The sequence below is a fragment of the Mesoplodon densirostris genome, chromosome 4, assembly GCF_025265405.1.
Source record: "Mesoplodon densirostris isolate mMesDen1 chromosome 4, mMesDen1 primary haplotype, whole genome shotgun sequence".
NCBI classification, from domain to species: Eukaryota; Metazoa; Chordata; class Mammalia; order Artiodactyla; family Ziphiidae; genus Mesoplodon; species Mesoplodon densirostris.
The window spans coordinates 13,411,239-13,434,307 of NC_082664.1; the positions used below are offsets into that span (position 1 = coordinate 13,411,239).

At 38.5% G+C, this 23,069-nt stretch overlaps 1 protein-coding gene, 1 long non-coding RNA gene and 2 other non-coding genes across 9 annotated transcripts in view; 3 read left to right on the top strand and 1 right to left on the bottom strand.

The window, feature by feature from the left end:
• TRIP11 (thyroid hormone receptor interactor 11) overlaps positions 1-13,381 on the top strand; it is a 68,293-nt gene extending 54,912 nt beyond the window's left edge. For 2 of the 3 annotated variants that reach the window (XM_060095718.1, XM_060095717.1), the window contains 5 exons: positions 4,794-4,875; positions 5,676-5,790; positions 6,213-6,329; positions 7,507-7,651; positions 9,989-13,381. In XM_060095718.1, the coding sequence (XP_059951701.1) occupies positions 4,794-4,875; positions 5,676-5,790; positions 6,213-6,329; positions 7,507-7,651; positions 9,989-10,209 (680 nt within the window). In that variant the 3' untranslated portion in view covers positions 10,210-13,381. The remainder of the gene's footprint in view (positions 1-4,793; positions 4,876-5,675; positions 5,791-6,212; positions 6,330-7,506; positions 7,652-9,988) is intronic. The other variant, XM_060095716.1, reaches the window with a different exon arrangement.
• LOC132489835 (U5 spliceosomal RNA) lies at positions 211-326 on the top strand. Its single transcript, XR_009532204.1, has one exon. It is a non-coding gene; the product is annotated as a U5 spliceosomal RNA (small nuclear RNA).
• LOC132487859 (uncharacterized) lies at positions 2,479-22,914 on the bottom strand. Of its 4 annotated transcripts, none has more exons than XR_009531693.1 (3): positions 22,718-22,914; positions 22,074-22,231; positions 2,479-4,502 (listed from the first exon to the last, which is right to left on the bottom strand). It is a non-coding gene; the product is annotated as an uncharacterized LOC132487859 (long non-coding RNA). The 4 variants fall into 4 exon arrangements; XR_009531692.1 differs by lacking the exon at positions 2,479-4,502 and adding an exon at positions 10,531-10,822; XR_009531694.1 differs by lacking the exon at positions 2,479-4,502 and adding an exon at positions 17,950-18,011.
• On the top strand, positions 18,988-19,133 carry LOC132489799 (U4 spliceosomal RNA). The gene has a single exon (XR_009532171.1). It is a non-coding gene; the product is annotated as a U4 spliceosomal RNA (small nuclear RNA).
• Positions 22,915-23,069: the final 155 nt, after the last annotated feature.

Below are 23,069 nucleotides of genomic sequence, written 5' to 3' on the forward strand. Positions count from 1 at the left end.
TTGTGGCTTGCGGGGCTCTAGAGCGCAGGCTCAGTAGTTGTCATGCACGGGCTTAGTTGCTCCGCAGCATGTGGGATCTTCCCACACCAGGGCTCGAACCCATGTCCCCTGCATTGGCTGGCAGATTCTTAACCACTGTGCCACCAGGGAAGCCCACTAATATGTCTTAACTTCCAATATAAATAAATACAAGGTGCCTTTATCATTTGGAGACTATGGTTTCTCTCTAGATCAAATAAATCTTTTGCCTTTTACTAAAGATTTCCGTGGAGAGAAACAAATGTGAGTGTTCAGTAAATTTTTTGAGGCCTTGCTTTGGCAGGGCTAGAAAAAAAAAAATCGTTCGGTGTTATAATGAAAGTGATCTTGTATAAGTTGAAATTGTGTAATAAAAAGACCATCAAATTTCTAGCCTTTGCTTTAATTATATTTAATTGACTGAAGAGGCTAAATTTCCTTATATTAGATTTAATATATCAGATTTAAATTTATTTTTTAGGTAGCCAGTCCAAGTAAGACACAAGACCCAGTTTATTTATTGACATGTCTATAATAAAATCATATTTCTAACATTCTTTTTTCCTTGCGTTGACTTCTTTGCCATAGTTTGTAAAGATGACAAATAAGGCAAAATGGAGGAAAAGTTATCAGTGTTAATGTTAACCAAAGTGATACATATTATTGATAATGGTTAGGGCTAGGTTGAAAGATGATATTTTAAAAAATCAGATGAATGAATACTAATGCTTTATATAGAACTTAACTGGTTAAAAATGTCACATTTAATCACTCAGTAGATTTCTCTCAAAATCCTTTGAGATAAGCATGCTCATTTTACAGAATAGGCAACAAAGTCCGGCCCTGGTGACAGGACCATGATTCACATCCAGGTCTTGTGACAAGACCATAATTCACATGCAGGTCTCCGGACTCTCAAGTCCTGCTCCAGCCATCTTTCTTTTCTCAGTCAGGTGACTGTTAAATAAACTTGAATCTTGTCCAAGGGAGCTTAGTCATAAAATAGCCAATGACTTTGTAAGGAGTGTGACCTAACTGTACGATGCTCTCTGTAGACAGTATTCATAGTGCAGTGTTACTAATTGCAAATAAAATGTAAAATTATGATGTACTAATTTGTTGTAATCACTTAAATTTTATGTTAAATTTTGATTTTAAATCAAGTGATGAAGATCATGGCACCATCTCTAGGTATTACAGAGACGAGGCTCTGATATGGTTTTAGGATGCCAGATATTCAGAGTAACTCTTGCCCTAAACTAGACCAACCTCAGTTGCTTTATTGCTCAACTTCAAAGTGTACCCCCACCGCCCTTTCTTTCCCCCCTAACTTCCAGACAATTATTTTGGCATGTTTTTAGGTTATTTCACAGGGATATTGTATTTGGCTAAAACCCCATTTCTGAATAACTAACTATGTTTTGCCTGCCCATATAAATATAATTCTGATTTCAAATTGTGGTTTGAATTAGTGTGCAGTTTTTATGGAGAAATATTGAGAATCTTTTGTGGGAGGAGAATAGGTGTGCCTGGGGAAAAAGAGAAATCTGTAGGGACCTTTGAAGTCAGTATTTGCCTTTCTTTTCTTTTCTAAATCTTTCCTAGTTAACCCATCCTTCCAGTCCCTTCCCCCAAATTCTGAGGTTGTTTTCTAGACTCAAATATCAGAATCCATTTAAACTACTACTCATATTTGAAATAGCCCTTTACATATCTGCAAGGATATGCACATTGTCAGTTCTCTTTCTCATTAGCTCAGGACTAACTTGTATTCTGATAGTGAGTTTAAGAAATTTTACCCTATTATTTTGGCCTTAAGGATGTTTGTTTGTTTTTTCTTTTCTTTTTTTTTTTTTTTTTTTTTTTTGTGGTACACGGGCCTCTCACTGTTGTGGCCTCTCCCGTTGCGGAGCACAGGCTCAGCAGCCATGGCTCATGGGTCCAGCCGCTTCGCGGCACATGGGATCTTCCCGGACCGGGGCACAAACCCGTGTCCCCTGCATCGGCAGGTGGACTCTCAACCACTGCGCCACCAGGGAAGCCCCTTAAGGATGTTTTGATCAGAACTTTCAGAACACAGAGATTTTAGTAAAAGTTATACCCATATTAAAGAATTTTCATCAAGAAAATATTTTCTACTTGGACTTTATTAAGATGGATTTCCTGATCAGTTTTTCATAGAGCAAAGTTAAATTTTTCCAATTAATTTTACCAAAATCATTTTTATCAGAATCAGCTCTGTGAATTTTACTCTGAAGATACCTATCATTCAGTTTTATCTTCCTTTTCTTTTTTTAATAAGTGACAGTACAGTGTAATGGTTATATCCTGGCTATACTCCAAAGCAGTGCTATCCCATAAAAATGCAATGCAAGCCACATTTATAATTAAAAAAAATTTTAGTAGCCATGTTTAAAAAGTAAAAAGATACAGGGAGATTAATTTTAATAATGTATTTTATATAACCCAACATATCTAGAATATTATCATTTTCACATGTAATCAATATAAAAATCATTAATTTTAGAAGAAAGTAGTTAGGAGAAGGGAAGTCTCAGAGAAACGGAAGGTTGGGGATAGGTTAAGTTTGACCTCTTCTACCTTTGTATAGCCTTGGAGAGAAGTGGAGGAGGATGAAAGAGAAGACTGTGCCCATCTTTACTCTAGCTCTTCCTTTAGTTCATGAGTGGGGTGGTTAATTCAGAACATCAACAAGAGATTAACTTACTTGCTGTTCTTCCTCTGAATAATTAAGAGTTCTACTTAATTTAGAAGGTAGTACTAGAAAAGGCCCACGTGGCACCATGCTTCATAGTATATATGTGCCCATTAAGAATCTAAAATGTCTTTTACTGACTCAGACTTTAGTAATAGTCTTGTTCTCTCTGTCTCTGTCTGTCTTTCTGTGTCTGTCTGTCTCTCAATGTCCAAGCTTAAATTCCTCCCTGGAAAGACAGGAAAGGAAATGTTTGTAGTAGATTTTCCAAACACAAACCTTGCTTTTATAATATGGTTATGACAACCATCTCTGTTTTGGTAAAAGTTAGCCTATTACATTTTGCACTTTAGATTTTTGCAATGTGGAAAAACCACAAACCATTGCAAATAGTTAAACTGGACGTTTTGTATATACATTTAGTACTGTAAATCAGAATTTTAGTACTGTACAGACAGAATGAAAACATAAAGCAGATGAACCTGGCCTAATCTGTAAGGTTCAGAGAAAACTTCTTTGAGGAAGGGACCTGGGAACTGACATGTGAATGGTAAAGAGGAGTTAATAGGCAGTGCCGAAGGAAAAGAGCTTTCCGGGCAAAAGGAAAAATGTTTGCAGAGGTCTTGCAGTGGGAATTGAGAGTTCAGAAATAAATCATACATTTCTGGTCAACTGATTTTCAACAAGGATTCCAAAGGAATAGTTTTTTCAACACATGGTACCAGAACTACTGGATATCCACATGTACAGGAACGAAGTTGGACCCTTACCTCATACCATGCACAAAAAGTAACTCAAAGTGGGTCATAGACCTACATTTTAGAGTTAAGACTGTGAAACTCTTAGAAGAAAACATAGGAGTAAATCTTTGTGATGTTGAGTTAAGCAGTGGCTTCTTAGATATGACACTAAAGGGGCAAGCAACAAAAGAAAAACTAAATTGGACTTCATCAAAATTAAAAACCTTTGTGCTTCAAAGGATACCATCAAGAAAGTGAAATGACAGCTCACAGAGTGGGAGAAAATATTTGCAAGTCATATACTGGATAAGGAAACTGTATCCCACTACCACTAGGAAAATGCTGCATAACTCAAAGAGCAGGTTTGTGGAAAGAGGTCAGAGTTGTCTCTTGTTGGGATGCGAGTGTTTCTTGATTTGAAAAGTTGAGCTCTACTGCAAAGCGTTCTCTTAATTTCTTTCAGAATGAAATCTGTAATCTAGCTTGATGTTAATAAGCATCTCCTTCTGAGGAAACGGGTGTAAGCTCCATGGGTTTGCTGAGAGTTCCTTAGTCTAGGAATCCATGGTCCCATGGCATGGTTGATTATGAACAGGGTCTCTCCTGTTGTAATTCTAGACTTTGCTTTTAGTACTCTTCACATTCCTACTATTCTGCCAAGACTTTACAGATTTTGCTTCCTTTTAAAATAAATAAGAATTTTAAAATAAAATAATCTAAACATCTTTCTAAATCAGTCATGAGCTATAGTATCTTGCCTAGTGTGAGAACCAGTGATCTGAATTGTTTTTTGCAGCTTATTTATTACCCCAGGATACTTTGCCCTATCAGCTGCCTTCTGAGCCATGGTCTTGGTTATGTTAGCTGCTCTTCCTCTTCTTAGCTCACCAAAAAAGATTCCAGCCGGGAAAATGGAAAAAGGAAAATTTGAAATTGTCCTTTCTGGTTTTTTCCCATTGAAGAGTGGCTCTGGAGATGTTTCATGCAAGGAAGCAGTGGTGAAAAATCTCTTCTTTGCTGTTAAGTTTCTGAAGAGAATGAGAAAAAACCTTTGGTTTTTAAATGTTCTCTTAAAGAATTGATTATTTTACTGGGGGTAAACAATGTGAATTAATGCATACTCTGGCTTCTAGGTAATTTCTATACCAGAGAACCGAATTCCCTGAACCAAAGAAGAGGTGGACGCAATTGAGTATTCCTAATTAGAATAAGTACATATATTCAAAATTCTCAGTCAAGATGTCATAAATCTCATTATATATTCATACAGACTATTTTAATCAGTTAATGACTCTGTTTATTCACATATTTTAAATCAGATGAGCTCCGACAAGAAATGCTGGATGATGTACAAAAGAAATGGATGGATTTAATAAATAGCACAGAAGGAAAAGTGGACAAGTATGCTTTGCCTTTTACTTTCATGTATTTTATGGGGATCACTTTTATGGTAAAAACAATTTCTACATGTAAATGTACGTGATTAAGGTTTTAAAAAACCTTTTCTTTTTCTTATGTAGTGATGAGCTGCAGGTAGTTTTAATGAGGGGTCAGTAATTTGTCTTCTCTTGGTTTTGAAATAGACTTTCCCAGCTCAAATTCTTTTTCTTAAAACCATAGGCAAGAGTTAAAACATTACCGCAATATAAAGTACTTAGAAAATATAAAGTTTATTCTTACCATTCTTTTTTGTTCTCTTTACTGCCCTTAAGTGGACATATCCTGCTCAAATGCATTAGGTGTGAAACCTAGGTATACATGTAGTATATCTTTAACATTTTAAAGATTTAGATATTATGAGCAGATTTTTAATGAATGGGGAAATATAAGCATAACCATTAAGCACAAGAACTATCATCACCATTTAGGATACGGAGGGAAAAATCTAAAGTGTCTCCTTAAGACATCAACAGGCACTGAGAATTACTAATGAGGTACCATCTCAGTTGATTATTTGGTTGAAGAAAGTTGGTGACTAGTAAGTGATGTTTTTAAAGGTACACATTTTGGGTTGTTTGCAGTATTCTTAATTAGGCTTGTCAAAAATTTTTTAAAGCTACTTTAAAATATCTTACTGTTTAGTGTTTTTTATAACTGTTATTTAAATATGATTAAATATTTGTGTGTTTATTGTTTGGATACACTAGATATTGAGACAACTGGTGAGTTAGCCTGAGCTGTTTCTGCCTCTGTTTTCATAGAGTCCTAATGAGAAACCTCTTCACTGGACACTTCCACACACCAAAAAATCAGCGTCATGAAGTGTTACGATTAATGGGAAGCATCCTAGGTATCAAAAAGGAGGAAATGGAACAGGTAGCTGAATACTGAATGCCATTCTGAATACATTTATAACTAAAATGCTTGGCATCATATAAATTTTTTTTTTACTGTGTATTATATAACTTGCTGAATACAATTTTCTCAATGTGGAAATGGAATCATGTTATACTACAGAGAAGAAGCAGATTTGTGTAGCTTGTATAATATTAGTTTAAATGTTTTGTAACTTATATGCAACCGTTCATGTCAGAATGCTTAAAGTTTGAGACATGACGGTCCTCAAATTTTATTTGAAATAGTGCTTAGGATGACAGTGTATATGTAGCTTCTGTCAGTAGGAAACTAGGAATTGGACTTGGAAAACGTGGTTTACTACCATCTGAAATCATGTAAAAGTGCTTCTGTTTTCTTTTCTTGTGTTGATAATATTTTTCTGTTTTAAAATAATCTTTCAGTTGTTGAATGAAGATACGGGCGGCGTTACCAGGTGGATGACTGGGTGGCTTGGAAGAGGATCAAAAAGTGTTCCCAACACACCTTTGAGACCAAATCAGCAACCTCTGCTTAATAGTGTAAGAGTTGATTTATTCCTGCTGGATATGAGCAGTGAAATGATTGTGCATCATATTCATTTGCAAAGAATTAGACTTCTTTTTCAGGTTATTTTATACAGCCCTTTTATTTTGGGGTTGTGGAAACTGAGATCCAGAGAGGTGATTAGCTTAGGGATAATAAGCCAGTTTTAATAATTTTACTGCATATATCAGTAGGTTTTATTTTAACATTTTGTTTACATGGTACTTTGATTTTTCAAAGCATTAACTGTTCCTTCCTTTGTATTTGATCATGCTGCTATCAACCCACAATCATTTATCTCTTACTACTAAGTTATGAGATTCTTAAAGACAGAGGCTCTATTTTATGCCTGTATGTATCTATCTAGTCATTGAGCCAGTGAATATTTATTGAGCACCTGCTGTGTACCAGACTGTTCTGAGCATTGAGGATACAGGTGCAAACCAAATAGGTAAAGTGCTTTCCCTCAACAAACTTACATTCTGGTAGGAGGAGGCAGTTAATAAACACAAAAACATGATACCTGGTATATAGTAGGCTTAAGATGAGTATTAATTGAATTGAGTAGCACTGTGAGTTAGAATGTGGAGTTTACTTCCTTATTTTATTTTATTTTTTTACTAAAGAGGAAACTGAGGATAGGTGACTTACCCAAAGCTGGTGAAAGATAGAACTCAAATTGGATGGCATAAAATTTAATTTAAAGGAAAATTCTACATTACATTATTTTAATCTGATAATATTACTGGTGAGCTTTTGCTGTACTCATTTATTGGGTGTTACTGTAGAAAAATAGGACTTTAATGCTTGTTTTCTGTTGATATAATTTTTTTATGTCTATGTAAACAGTTACTAAAATGATTTAAGACTTGATGTCTTAAGTGCCATTGATGGTGAGAAATCTGTTATCTGGTGGCTAATTCTCATTAAGAGGTTTGTAACAAGTGTTGTCATCAAAGATTATTGATTAAATTGTTAAAGTTCTTGATTGATACCTGTGTATCAGAGTGCTAGCACTTTTAATTGTTCATAAAGCTTGTTTATAAAGAAATGATTCAGGTAGTATGACTAGTTTTTAATATTTAATTAGAATAGCTGGTACAGTTTCTTAGCTGTAGTGAATATAATTTTATTATCTGCCTAATATATCCCTAAAATATCATTTTTTCTTAGTCTTTTTCAGAACTTTTTGTTAAATTTCTAGAAACAGAATCTCATCCATCTATTCCACCACCCAAGCTTTCTGTTCATGATATGAAACCTCTAGATTCACCAGGAAGGAAAAAACTAGATACAAGTGTACCCGGAAGTTTTAAAGGTAAAATCAGATACTTATTTTTTCTACAATTTAAAAAATTGATGATTTTTGATTATGTTTTACAGTGATATTAACTAAATTTTTAGTGTTTTTGAAAATGTGCAGTAATGACTTCTTCCAAGATTCCAGTAAGGTGTTAGATTTTGGCTTCATACATTCTTGTAGCAACCTGATATTTAATAAGCTTAGATTAATTTAAGCAATATGAAATATTTTCCCTTTATATATTGGGATAATTCTCCTCTCTCTGCATAAGACACCTTGAATTGTTTGTGGAAGCGGTGGTTGAACTGGTAAACCTTTGCTTGTTCACGCATTTTCCTTTCGAATTGTAGTTTATAGTTAGAGAAAGATTTTTCCCCTGTGATAATAATCTAAGTGTTACACTCAAAAACCAAAGTTGGTGTGTTAATAATATGTACAAGAGCTGTTTAGTAAACTGGCCTACACATCCAAGAACATTAGGAAGAGTTCTTATATGTTGAAAGGCCTGCCTGGAAGCAAATGGTATGGTGGTTCTGCAATATGTGGACGTAGTTTTCTACCCCACTAGGTTGTAAGGACCTTATGCTATTTATGTCCCCTATATTGGCATGTACTAAGGTTTCTTGAGTTCAAATTAAAGTATAATCCATGAGACTATATATGAATTTGTTATTGGAAGGGCTGTCTTTTATCTGGACTCTTCATATTTTAATTCAGACTAACACGTTTGCTAGTTGGACCGTAAAGGAACATATTGTATACTGTCGAGTTTGTCACCTGCCAGAAACTTAAATTTGGATAAAATACTGAATTTTTTTTTTTTTTTTTTTTTTTTTTTTTTGCGGTACGCGGGCCTCTCACTGTTGTGGCCTCTCCCCTTGCGGAGCACAGGCTCCGGACGCGCAGGCTCAGCGGCCATGGCTCACGGGCCCAGCCGCTCCGCGGCATGTGGGATCCTCCCGGACCGGGGCACGAACCCGTGTCTCCTGCATCGGCAGGCGGACTCTCAACCACTGCGCCACCAGGGAAGGCCCAAAATACTGAATTTATATTCTGAAATTTAAAGAACTTCCTTAGTTCTTATTTAGATGAATATTTCTATTTTCCTGAACTTTTATAGGAAGAGAAAGTGGTAAAATTATTTTAGATAAAAGATTTGTCTACTAAATTTAGTCTTTAGAAAAGTCTCAACTTTAACATGTGTAGACTGTACTGAAACACTTTTTCTTGTTATACTCGATTTTAGCATCTTGAAGCTAAAATTTATTCTATTTTATTTAAATTTATTTTATTTAAATTTTATTTAAATGTACATTATTTAAATTTTGATTCCAAAATTTCTGTTGGCAGGGTCTCCCCTGCCTCTCCCTCCTTCCCCCTGTCTCCACCCCTTCCCGTTCTTCCCTCTCCTCCTCTATCATACACCTCCCCACCTTCAGTTATCAAGTCACATGTGCAGCTTCATTTGTATTGATCAGAGACAAAAGCCAGAGCTTACCACATAGCACCAGAAGCTTTCTCAGAGTTTGGAAAATTGTGATTCACAGGAAAGCACAACCTGGGGACCCAAGGGTGCTCAGTGATAAGAAGATCTGATGAATTTGTCTCAATGCTCCCTTTGTTTTGGAGGCCTCTTTTATTTGAGTTTCCCACTGCTGAAGTGGGTGCCTTCAACAGGTTGCTTGTCTCTCAACAATGAAGTTGTTAATGATCTTGGGTAATAAAGCAGAATTCTGCCCACTGAGAAATTAGTACGTAACCAAATGCCTGTTCCAGTAAAAACTTAATTGTTCAGCCTGACTTTACAGAGAAATAATCAAATGAGAATTATTTTCAGACTTTTGAACGTCTAAAAGCTGATCATTTAATGTAATGCATAAGTTGTTTTTTCTTTTGGTAAATTAATATTAAATCTGATTGTTACCATTGTAATATGGATGCTAGTTTTTTTCATGACCATTATAATTATTTGGGCAAAACAAGTTCTCAAGTCCTCCCATCTTTCAGGTGGTTAGATAAAGTTTGCCTGGTTATATAGAAAACATCTTTTAAAAAACTGTTGTTATAGTAAATGACATTAATCAGTTATATAACTGGTATTAAGTATAAGACAATACTAGTGTGTTTAATAAAGTATTAGCTGTACATACAAATATTTCTCACTTCCATTTCTTTGTCTATTGCCTTATCCTCTTTCACCTTCTGTATTTCATAGACCTGTTTATCCAATCCAGAACCCAGCAGCACATGAATTAAATTTATTTGGGGGCCAAATCTAGGAACCTAAAACACATGTATAACAGTGACCAAATAACATATGGGAGATTAAATCATTCATATTTTGTCATTTAGATACAACCGAATCCAGGTCTGGTAGAAGAACAGATGTGAATCCGTTCCTGGCTCCCCGCTCTGCGGCTGTGCCTCTCATTAACCCAGCTGGACTTGGACCTGGAGGGCCTGGGCATCTCCTTTTGAAACCCATCTCAGACGTACTGCCCAACTTTACTCCTTTGCCAGTGTCACCTGACAACAGCGCCGGAGTTGTGTTGAAAGACCTTTTAAAACAGTAGGTGATTCTCAAGCCAGAGGTGACATATATGAAACTTTAAAAACCGTGAACCCTATGTGTATGTAGTTTATCACAAAGTGGCCTTTTGGAAAAATCATGTATTTGTTCACAGTTGTACTTTATCTAAATTTAATAGAAGTATTCTTAATGCTTTTAGAAATTGCAGGTGTTAAAGGAGGAAGTGTTTGCTATATTATCTGCTTTTTTTCCCTGTCTGATTTGACCTAACTTAAGCTAGAAACATTCACTCTTTTAATTTTAATTTACAAAAATAAGAAAAATGAAAAGAAAGACGAAAACACTAGTAGCTATATATCAGCTCTTTATTTCCTTTTCAAGCTCATTTAAGCTAGAGACATGTAGTTTATCTTTCAAAGATAATCAACAGATTTACCAAAAAAGGGGAAGAAGAAAATAGTGGTGGCTTGGGGCTTCCCGTGGCGCAGTGGTTGAGAGTCCGCCTGCCGATGCAGGGGATATGGGTTCATGCCCCGGTCCGGGAAGATCCCACATGCCGCGGAGCGACTGGGCCCGTGAGCCATGGCTGCTGAGCCTGCGCATCCGGAGCCTGTGCTCCGCGACGGGAGAGGCCACAACAGTGAGAGGCCTGTGTACTGCAAAAAAAAAAAAATAGTGGTGGCTTATCTGCATAGTGCAAAAATTGATCTAAAGTATATATTAATCATCTTTAAGAGGACGTGGAGTAGACAGGCCAAGAACAAGGCTGTCCCTGGGAGGTCACAGATGTGCTAAGGTGGAAGGTGTGTGTATTTGGTACTATGCAATTTCACCTCGTGTGTAGATTCATGTGATGACAGTGCAGAGACAGAACAGTTTGGTCAAGGACCCCTTGTGCTCCCCTTTCACAGTCATAGCCACCTCCTTCCCTGCGGTCTCCTTAACCTCTGGCAACCCCTCACTACACTCCTTCTCTATAATTTTGTCATTTCAAGAGTGCCATTCGGTGGAATCCTACAGTATGTAACCTTTTGAGACTGGCTTTTTTCACTCAGCGTAATCCCCTTGAGATCCTTCTACGTCGCTGAATATATTGGAAACTTGTTCCTCTTTACTGTTGAGTACATACTGTGAACATATGGTTTAGTTTTAAGAGCTAAGGTGTCTCTTTAAAGATAACATCTTAAAACTGTTTCTACACACCTACTCACAACTTTCATCTAAGTGTTAAATTCTACAGCTGCATTTACATAACTATAATTAGCAATATCACTAGATGTGACACCTCCTGCCTCTATCTGAGGTATTGACATGAGAGGTACGGCCACCTTGGAGTCATCCATTCTCATCCTCATGGTCACTGAGGGTAGTGAAATCACTTCAACGACACTAGCACCAGGTGTTTGGAACTTAGCGGAAAGGGAGTATTCCGTTAATTTTTTTATAAACCCCTCATAAAATTCCTGACTTGGAATTTAATTACGTCGGGACGTTCATGTTTGTATTAGTTGTTGAAGTTGTACATTTAAAGACATTTCTTTGCAAATTTTGTAAATTTCGAGATGCCTTTAAAATAGAAACATCTGTATAATAAGGAAAGGTGAAAACGATACTAATCCAAATACGTAAATAGGCCTGGCTCTGACCAGGGCTAAATTTGGTTGTTTGTAAATTTTGCTGTGATTAACTGTATACTTTGTACTGTATTTAGAGGATTGGAAGTCTTTATGTATTGATGGATAAAACTTGTTTTTCTGAAAAATCTAGTAACTTAGACATTGCTGCTTCAGAACATCCCCTGTCTCCTTTGCTAATTTATTTATATTGCCATTCTTTATTTAGCATACTTTAAAGGAAGTTGTCATACAAATGCTTTATTAGAACTATCCAACTGTCTCCTGTCTGGTTTGCCCATTATTGTTTCTCTACGAAATTATTACTCTTAGGTTTTATAAGGTCCTTTCAAAGATGCTTTCGCTGACCATCCTAAATTATTTGCTGCTTGCCATTGAATTATTCTTTCAGTGTGGAGCATCCGAAATAAAAGTTTCTAAGTTAAAAAAAAAAAAAAGACAACATGATCCTTCATTTTGAAGAAATATAGAAAAAAATTCCCTCTTTTAATTTGAAAAGGAGATGCATGGTGGGTATAAGTAGCATGTCATCATATTTTAAATGCCTTTTATGACATTTTCAGTATTTCCTTCCCTGCTCCAAACAGCCTGTCCCCCCCGTTACCCCATAATTTAACATAAGTTGGAAAGCTGTTATGGGTGGATTGCATATCTAAACATCCCAACATGCCCTTACATGGCTGCTATTTTAAAAAGTACGTGACCTCGTCCTAAAGCTGTAGTGCCTAATGTTTCAGTTATATCTTCATCGAAACTATAGCTCACTGGTGTGCATACTAAGTGTCTGTTGATCTAAACCAGGCATAACTCATCTTGCTTTTCTGAAACTAAGTTGAGTCAGAGATGAACCACCTGCTCAAGGAATCTTCTTAGGAACCATACAGTGATGAAGCTTGTAATTCTAACGTTAGCAGTTGGACATTGCTAACACTAATTTTACTGCAGTATTTTAACTACAGTAATTTTGCTGTTTACTTCTCTATAAACTTACTAAAATTTGTGGTTGACTTTTTCCATAGCTGCCACAGTTTTTCACAGCATTCCTAATGGTTTTCAGCTGCTATATTGTAGTAGAAAATTCATCCAGTCATTGGATTTGATTTTAGTATAATACTGTATCTCATGGTTGAGTTTTTAGTTCCTGCCATTATTGAGTTGAAAGAAAAAAACAAAACCAAAACTAAGTGACAAAAACATGGGGGAAAAAGGAATGACTTTCTTAAAACCATCCAACTAAATACTAAATATCCCCCCCAAGTAAAGCCTCTAGTTTATTTTAAACTTTTAATGGGTAATTGAAAGGGGGAAAAAGTCAAAATACTTTTCTAGTCAGTAGGTGGGAAAAAAACCCTACTGTGCTTCAGGAACAAGAGATAATAAGAATTATTGATAAAGAGCTATTATGTGTCAAACTTAAGGCATTTAAATTTGATTTTTAAGGCTAATGAAGTTTTTCATATATCAAACTATTTAAAACATCTTCCATTAACAAAAATTTCTCTTTAGTTTTTTAAAATATCAAGTTAAGTATAACATTTATATATTCCTATGGAAAAAATAATGGTACTTTTAATGATCTGACATTTGTGATTATTTGCCAGTCTTTACTTTTTAACTTATTAAGGTTTCTCTACTTAAAACTGATAATTTGTCTTTTGACTTTTAGGGAAATATCTAGTGGGATATTTACAGCCCAGCCTTAATATTGGGTTGTGTTTTATAGAACTAAAGTCAATGCATTTCTGAATTTCTCAGGAGCACTGCAAGACAAAAAAACTACTCCAAATAAAAATGATATATGTAAGTTGGCAATGTCTTCATCTACAATAAAAAAAAAACTTTTTTAGCAAACAGCTGCTGACTTTTTCTTTAGAAGGGGGAGAAATGACTTACACATGTTGTTTATAGCAGAAGTTGATGAACTACTGAAGCTGATATCTTCAAGTGTTCACCGGATGTCTGTTAGGATACTGTTTGAGCCTTGGAAACATTAAGTATGAACGATTTAATAGATGCTCAAGATTATGTGTGAAAAGAGGATCTGAGAGGTTTTAGCCAGCCCTTTTTTTTCTCCAGAGGTGATACTGTGCATCATTGGGCTCTTGGTTTTTCTGCAAAATAATCAGTTATGTATTCATTTTTTCTTAGATGTGGAACTTGTATATTTTTAACTGTTCATGTTGTAGGATTGGAAGGAACATGGGTTTTAAATTTGAGAGATGGATTGGAGTACAGATTTTGAACCTTTCTGTGTGACCTTTAACAAAATTACTTTGACTATGGGACTGATTTTTCTTGTCTCTGAAATAACACACACCTATTAAACTTATGGGTTATAGGGATGAAATGACCCATTCATTCATAATATTTATTAAATGAATAAATGTACCACTTGTGGAAATGCTTTATAAAGTCTATAGTTCTACACAGATATTAGAAATTGTGATAATTGCTTATCAAGTAGATAAGAATGTCAGGGATGGGGGTGTTACTGAATCCAAGTGTTATTTCAAAAAGGTAAGGAGAGGTCAAATGCCTGAAGTTCTTGCTGCTCTGGTGGGCTGGGTTTTAAGAAGAATCATTTGGATTTAGGAACTGGCTCAGGAAGTTGTTGGCTGTGACTTAGAGAAGTGTTGGTGGAATGGTGGGAGTGAAAGCCACGTTAAGTAGGTCGAGTAGGCGCTGAGCAAGTGGTGATGGAGTTTATAGACATCTCTTCTGAGAAATCAAGTTGTGACGGGGAAAGGGGGGGATAGCAAGAGAGGAGAGTGGGGTGGAGGCGCTTGCAAGCTGGGAGACTTGAGCACGTGTGAATGCTTGTGCGAAGGACACATTTAGATGGAGGCTGAAGAGTGGAGAGAAGAGTTCCTGAGGGGGGAGCTGATAGAGTCCGAACACAGATGGGGGCCTTGGCCTCAGGGAGGACTCCTACTAGGACGGGAGTGATGGAAGAAAGGGGACGTGCGGGTAGCAAGAAAACTGCAAATTTTCTTCTGTGAGGTTGGCAAGGAGCTTTATCTGCTACAGATGAGGGAGAGGAGGGTCTGAGGCTTGAGGGATTCAGTCAAATGGGAGAGACAGACGCTTGTCCAGGTACTAGAGCAGTGCTCGTGGGCACGTGCCAAGTGCCTGAGGGCCCTGACTTAGGCCTGACAGACAGATGGGGGGCGTGGTGGTTAAGCACATCTCAAAGGAAGTACCACTGGCGCACCCTAGAAGGGAGCAAGCTAGCAAAGTAAATGTCAGGTAAAAAACAGTTGTTGCTCTAAGCAATTCTAGTGGAATACAGATTATTACTAACCTGAACCTTGTTTTCCTGTCCTTGGAATTTAGGTCATGTGGAATATATGATATATCTGAAAGTTTTACAGCATGTTATTATCATAATTTAATACATCCAGTAAATTATTAATCCATTATAATTACAACAATATTTGTTTTGGAGATAGAGAAAAATTTAAGAATGTTAATAAATGGATCACTTATATTTGAACCTTTAGTTGGTTTTCTGCCTTGGCTGTTACTGTGCATCCGTCTTTTAGCCCTTCTTGGGTTAAGAAATTAATAATTTGCCCTATAATGAAGTTATGACCGTGATCATTTTCAGCTGTGACTTTATTTTACAAGAGTACTCTCCTTTTCACCTCAAATATTCTTAGGCTTCAGTGAACTATTTCTGACTCTCAAAAATTAAATCTCAGGGCTTCCCTGGTGGCGCAGTGGTTGGGAGTCTGCCTGCCGATGCAGGGGACACTGGTTCGGGCCCCAGTCCGGGAAGATCCCACATGCCGCGGAGCGGCTGGGCCCGTGAGCCGTGGCCGCTGAGCCTGCGCGTCCGAAGCCTGTGCTCCGCAACGGGGGAGGCCACAACAGTGAGAGGCCTGCGTACCGCAAAAAAAAAAAAAAAAAAAAAAAAAAATTAAATCTCAGTGATTGAAAATATTTGTGAACTTAATGTAACTTAAGAGTTGGGTAACGTTTTCTAGATATACTTGGACTGTTAAGAATGTAAGATACATTATTCTGCTTTGTAAAATATAACGCATTTTAGATGTTGAAGGACATTATATTGTGAGGAGGTTTCCTCCAACAATGGTGAATCAGTCTTAAGCCCTTATGGACCCATGGGTAAATGGGTGTGTATTTAAAGTGCATAGATTTCCCAAAGGGCAAGGGCAATCCCAGGTGGTGAAGGGAATCATGATTTCATTTAAAGAGAAGAGTTGGAAAGAAAGTAACATAAGTTTGCTCAGGTTTCCTATGCAGCTCCTTCCGTTTAGCTGTATTTAAAGAACTACGGTGTTATATGGGAGCTAACACATTAGTCCCTTTATAAAAGGGATTTTCAGGCACTTTCCTCAAATAAAAAGGGAATGATGGTCATAAAGTTACAAGTTGTAGACTAATGAGGTAATTTTTTATTTTTGAAAACTTATATGGAATGTACAGTCTTTGAAAAAGTTTGGAATCATTTCAGAGTCATCTCTCTAAGGCATTTGCAAGGCCTCGTGCAAATTTACTACTAGAGTAGCCTGAATACAGGCATTCAAACTGTGTTGCTTCCTTTAGGACTGCACTTGCCAACTGTAGCTCCTGTGTTGAAACATATTGATGATGGTAAACATCAATTCTGCACAAAATTGCTACTTGAGATATTAATACTTCCATTTTTATGTCTTTTCACTTTTATTTTTTTCCCTTCAGACATTAGTTTTAGTTGGTGAAAAGTATTTACCCCTGCCGCCAACCTTTAATTTTTCTGTGTGTGTATATGTGAAACGTTTTCAACATTTAAGAATAGACAATAAGGATATTATGAGGTATCTCCTGCCAGGGTGGTGTGAAGAGGTCAGTCAGTCCTCCCTACAAAAAGCAAGTATAAAACTAAAATGGTCAAAAACAACCATTTGGGGGCTCCGGTAATTGACCTATGTTATGCCCTTCCTTGGCTTATGCACACCTACTTGCACCGTTGACCAGTCAGTGCCTCATGAGAGAGAGAGAGAGAGAGAGAGAGAGAGAGAGAGAGAGAGAGCGCTAACCTTTGCTGAGAGCCTACTGTGCCTTGACACCTGCTAGGTGCTTTATGAATACTGTCTCCGTTACAACACCATGATATATTTTTGCTCCCATTTTATAGCTGACAACCTGAAGCCCAGCAAGGTTAAAAACTTGCTTAGGGTCCTGTGTTTGTCAGTCTTCTCCAGAGAAACAGAACCTATATATATATATTTTTTTTTCTTTTTTAACGTCTTTATTGGAGTATAATTGCTTTACAGTGTTGTTAGTTACTTCTGTATAACAAAGTGAATCAGCTATTTGTATACATATATCCCCATAAAGCATCTCCGAGAACCAATATTTTTAAAGGTCATTATATGTTTAACATAAGCATGACAATGAAGGCAGAAACCTTGAAGGATAGGATTAAGTCATCTAAATATATAAAATGAAAACTGTATGTGTTTCCAAAAATGTTGTGAACAAAATTAAAAGGCAAAAGACAAACAGGAAAATATTTGCAACATAAATGGCAATGGAGAAATATCCTCACTATGGAAATAAAGATGGGAAAAGAAAGAGAAATTGAGCATGAAATTGATGCTCCCAAGTGTTCTGGCAGAGGTTGCTGCTTGTCCTCTGATGTCCATTCTCTGCTTTCAGAATAAGAGAACTCCAGATTTTTAGGTAAGTAGGTTCATGATCTCTCAGAACATAGACTACATCTCCCAGCATCCCTTGCAGCTAGGTGTAACTGTCAGTTTCTATCCTGCTTCCTGAATTGTGGGTGTGGGTGTGGTGTGCCATTTTGGACCAGGTAGAGGAAGGTCTAGAGACTGCCAAGCAACAAGATGAAAGGAGCTTGAATCTCTGGTACCTTAAAGAGAGAGCTGCCATACTAGTTAGCCCTAACCACCAACCTACAGAACGTAGTGTGAGAACATATATCATTTTGCCATCAAACATAACTGTTGAGCTATTACTATTAAAAAAAGAAACCACAAACCACCACCCTTCATAACCCCAAACCAAAAACCACATGAAAAAGAAAGGCTGGATCTAACTTTGGGGGACTCTGGTTATCAGGGAGGAAGAGAAACAGTAGGGGGCAGGGGAGGGGGCTGGAGAAAATGTAGTCAGACTTACATGGGGAAAAACAAGGTAACAGTCATGGACACGAGAGAGAAGATGGGTCATCAATGGTCAAACACTTCAAAGAGACAAAGGAACAGTTAGAATGGAGTAAAGGGCATTGTATTTGGCCATGAGATCACTAGGAAACTTAGGGAGCACCATCTTGGGTGACTGGTGGGGACATCGTGAGATTTCAGAGGGTTAAGGCGGGACTAGGTGGTAACTGACACATACTCACTGAGAGGCCTGACGGAGGGAGGAGGAGAGTGGAAGCCACTAGGGCATCAGGACAACAATTTCCCGCCTTCCAGGGTGGGAGGACCTGTGGAGTGGAGCTGCTGCCCAATACCGTTCTTGGGCGTTGGCTGCCATTTTAGTTTTCGGATTGTTTTGGGCCAAGTTTGGACAATATAAGAAGTGAAAGGCTTTATTAGTACTGAGGAAGTAGAGAAGGTAATGATGGAAGGGCCCAGGGAGTTCTGGAGTGTTCCTGAGGAGCTAAGACGAAGAAGGGCAGGAACCAGCCTTGTAAGCAGTAAGTCAGGGGTAGCAAGGCTTGGCCAGCTGGAGGCAATGAGGGCTCCAGAACCAGATAGGCTCGGTTTGGGCTTCAATCTGGACTGTTTATTGTCCGTGTGGCTCTGATCTCTCTGGGTCTGTTTCTTCCTCTGCCAAATGGAGAGTTTCCTCTTTGACAGAGTTATTGTGGGGGGTCAAAAGAGAGAGTGTGTGTAGACACCAGCACAACCGTAGACAGTTCATAGTCCCCTTCCACGTTTTGCATTCACTCCTAGAAAGGCACTACAATGTAGTTATTTTGGGACAGTGAAAAAATTTAATATTAATCATCAAAAAATTAATATTAATCGTCAAAATCTATCATTAAAGGTCGAATTTTGTGAGTTTTCCCTCCAATTTGAAGCATTACCTTTTTTTCAAAAAAATAGCCCATCTGTCTTGCAACCCACGGCATTGTGAGCAAACTGAGTTTCATTGAAGCCAGGAAAGTCCCATTCAGCAGGTGATAACCTCTTACATTTATGCTGCAATTTAGCTTTGCACAGTGGCAGTATCATAGACAACGAAGTTTATCGGAGGCACGATTACTGCTGATTGAAAACTTTTCCCTCTACTACAGTTTACATGTCGTAAGTCTTTCTGTAGTTGTGTTGTATTTGATTCTGATGCTGGTAGAAGAGGCAGGGGTTGGGATCGTTATTTTGCAACTAAAAACCGAAAAACAAACAACACTTAGGAAGGGAAGTGCTGAGAAACTAACCAGACTCACCTGGTAGTTCATGCTCACAAATCTCATTTTCTTTTTTAAAACAGAGTTGCTAAATCAGGAATGCGATTAAAACGTGCATTTTGATGTTAGGACAGTTGACAGAGCCTCTCACCCAGTCTTTGTGGAGAAGTTGGGGAAATGTAAGCTGAGTGGAGTGGGTGGCACCCTGAATTAGACAATCAGCAGTGGCCCCAAAATGTTGAAGAATGAAGTGGATCAGTGCCAACCTGGACCAAGTGCTTCTCTCCAGCGCCTGTCCCAGTAAATTTTTTATTGATAACTCTGATAAGGGCACAAAAGTCAAGGTCAACATATCTGTAGTTGTTAAAGCTGGGAGTGATACTTAATACTTTAGATAGGAGAACTCATCTTGAAAAAGATCTTGCACAATGAACAAAAGTTTAACAGGGACTCATGCAAAACCTGTTCTCCCTTCAAAAGAATTTGCGACCCAAGCATGGGATGGAGGAGATGGTGTTAAGCAGCCTGTGGACTCCAAGTTGCTTCATTGGTGCAAGTTCAGTGCAAACCAAGAACTGATGCAGCCCAGGGAGGAGGAGACAGACCAGGCTGCCACAGGGTCACGTGGCACAAGGGTCACGTGACATGGTGGGGCAGGGTTGGGGGTGGCATTGTTCAGCCTGGGGAAGAGGTTACCAGCAGGGTCAAGGGGTAGAACTGTTTTCACAAAAAAGGAAGTTGGTTGCGTAGAAGAGGGACTAGCCCGTGGCTGCTGAGGGGAGAATTAGAATCCATGGAAGGTAGTTCCACATAGGGAAGCAGATTTGGATTCAATACACGACAGAACTTTTCCAGCAATTTGACCTGCTCAACAGTGAGTGGGGCTGTTTCATCCGTGGAAGTGGATAATTTTACCAGTTATTAAAGATATTTGGGACAGGAGTGTGTAGGGGTGGGAATTTAGACACAGTGACAATCACGAGGATAACTTTTATTTCATTCCCACAGCTACCCTGAGAGGTAAATAGTATCTCCATTTTGCAGGTGAGGAAACTTAGATGCCTAGAGGTTAAGTGACTTGTCCAAGGTCACCCAACAGGTAAGTGGCAAAATCAAGACTCAGGATTTTATTGGAACTCTTATTCTCTCCCCTCTTCCAACCCTACAGTTCTGTTTTTTTTTTTTTTTTTTTTTTTTTTTGCGGTACGCGGGCCTCTCACCATTGTGGCCTCTCCTGTTGCGGAGCACAGGCTCTGGACGCGCAGGCTCAGCGGCCATGGCTCACGGGCCCAGCCGCTCCGCGGCATGTGGGATCTTCCCGGACCGGGGCACGAACCCGTATCCCCTGCATTGGCAGGCGGACTCTCAACCACTGCACCACCAGGGAAGCCCAACCCTACAGTTTTAAGGTGGGAGCAATCTCTGGTCCAAGATGGGTCTCTGGACAGTTTTGCTTTCAAGGCTCTCCATTTGCTCATGTAGAGAAGAGTCATACTGATTTCCTCTCCCTCCTTATCCTTCAGAAGGGTTGATAGTATAAGTAAAGTAATGGACTAAGTCATTTAAAACTCTTCCTAGGGACTTCCCTGATGGTACAGTGGTTAAGATTCTGTGCTCCCAATGCAGGGGACCCGGGTTCGATCCCTGGTTGGGGAACTAGATCCCACATGCATGCCACAACTAAGAGTGCCCATGCTACAACTAAGGAGCCCACGAGTTGCAACTAAGACCCGGTGCAACCAAATAAATAATAAATATTTTTTAACCCCAAAAAAACAAAAAAAATCCCTCTTCCTTACCCCACCAAAGAGCTCTACACAAATAGAGTATATTATTAAATTAAATTAACCTCATATTTTGAATAGGTACAAAATATGGTACATGGTACACAATTCAAATTATAGTAAAAGGTGAGCAGGGAAGGGCTAATTCTCCTCTCACATCTCTTCCCCAGCCGCCTACCCAATTTCCTTCCTAGGAGGCAAACAATGCGAACAGCTTCTCCTATATCCTTCTGGAGAGGTCTTCTCTATACACATGCAAGCAAGAACTTGTGTATATACATTATTCTTAAACGGTGGCATACTTTACACACAGTTCTACAACTTACTGTTGCACTTATTAATGTACTGGTTTGATTGATGTGAAATTACCGATATTCTACAATTTTGACCTACAAAATTTATTGGAAGTCTTTCAATACCAGCCCATAAGGAACTCCTTCAGTCTTTTTCTTTTTTAAAATAAAGTGTAACATACATAAGACTTCACAAATCTTAAGTGTACACACCCCTGTGGAACCAGCATCCAGATGAATAATTAGAATATTACCAGCACCCAGAAGGTCCTTTGTGCCCCCTCCCAGTCACTACCTCATTTTGAATTCTATATCAAAGGTGTCATCCAGTATGTACTCTTATATGTCCACTTTTTTGTATTGGTTGCACAATAGTCTATTTTTGGAAGTCCCTTACTTTAAACCTATCAATGCCTAATTGATGGATGATAAGGCTCTTTATACTCTTTTTGCTATTCCAAGCAATGGGAGCAAGGAATAACCTTGTAAATATAATATATTTTAAAAATATTTTATTATGGGAAATGTACAACACATATAAAGTAAATAGAATAGTATAATGGACACTCAGCTTCAACAACGATCAACATTTTGCCTTTCTCATCGAATGTATTTTCATAAGTAGCATTCCGTTTACTTACCAAAAAAATGCCCTTTAAGAAGGCTAAATATGCAGACTTTGGAGTCTCAGCCGTTATCAATGAATAGCTGTGTGACCATGGGGAAGTTACCTAACCTCTCTTAACCCCCTCCAATACAGTGGCGGTAATAACTCCTACTGCACAGAGTTATCATGAGGAGAAAGGACCTACCTCATCAGTGCTTTCCCAGCTGGAGGTAGAGCTGTGTTGTGGAGCCCAAGGGAAGATGCAGGTGGGGAAGCAGGGGCTTGGACTACTGCCAATCCATTTTCGTCTTTTAAAGAATAGTGTCTTCGGTAAGATTTCATTTGATAAAAACGGATCTAATGCTTAAAAAAAAAAAGCAAAAGAAAGAAAAAGAAATAGTGTGAAACCACCAATACAACAAATGTAAAGGACTTAGCAAACAGCTTTTGTTATTATTATTATCCATCATTCTGCTTTCCCTGACTGTCCTTTTGTCTTTTCAAATCACCTTGTTACTTGTTAAAATCACTTTCAAGCCAAGGGACTTTTTTTTTTTTTCAATTAAAAATGTTCGTCCAGCTTTATTGAGATATCATTGACATATAACATTGTGTAAGTTTAAGGTGTACAACATGTTGATTCGGTCCATGGACAATTCTTAAAGCAAGAACAGGCCCCCGAGAATAAGGGGATGAGGGCGGGCCGGGGAGAGTGTCCTCCCCAAGGTTTGCATTGCACAAGCTGACGTCTTGAATAAGTGTCAGCCAGTTTCCATCCTCCTCCTCTTTCCCACCCCCTCAGGCTCCCCACCCTTTCTTCTGGAAAATCGTGAGTCTCCTGCCACTTACCCCAAGCCTCTGCTTCATTGGGTCTGGTTTCCCAATAAATCAAAAGACTCTAGTCCCTGTCGCTGTGTTTGTCATGAGTTCAAGTTCTTCCTCTCCCAGAGGGGAATAACTTTCATGGGTGTCCCAATGCCACGACCAAGTGCAGATGCTCTGGATCCCCACCCCTGCCTCTGCCACGACCGCCCAGCCTGGGGACCTCCTCCCCGGGTGGGAAGTAAAGGGTCAACAGGTCCTCCCAGCCGCTCCCCCCCCCCGCACCCCACCCTCCTGCACTTGCCCGCCAATCGCCTCCCGTAGAGATGCTGGGAGCCCGAGTGTGGCTGCGCTGCCGCCCGGGAAAGGGCTCTCCTCC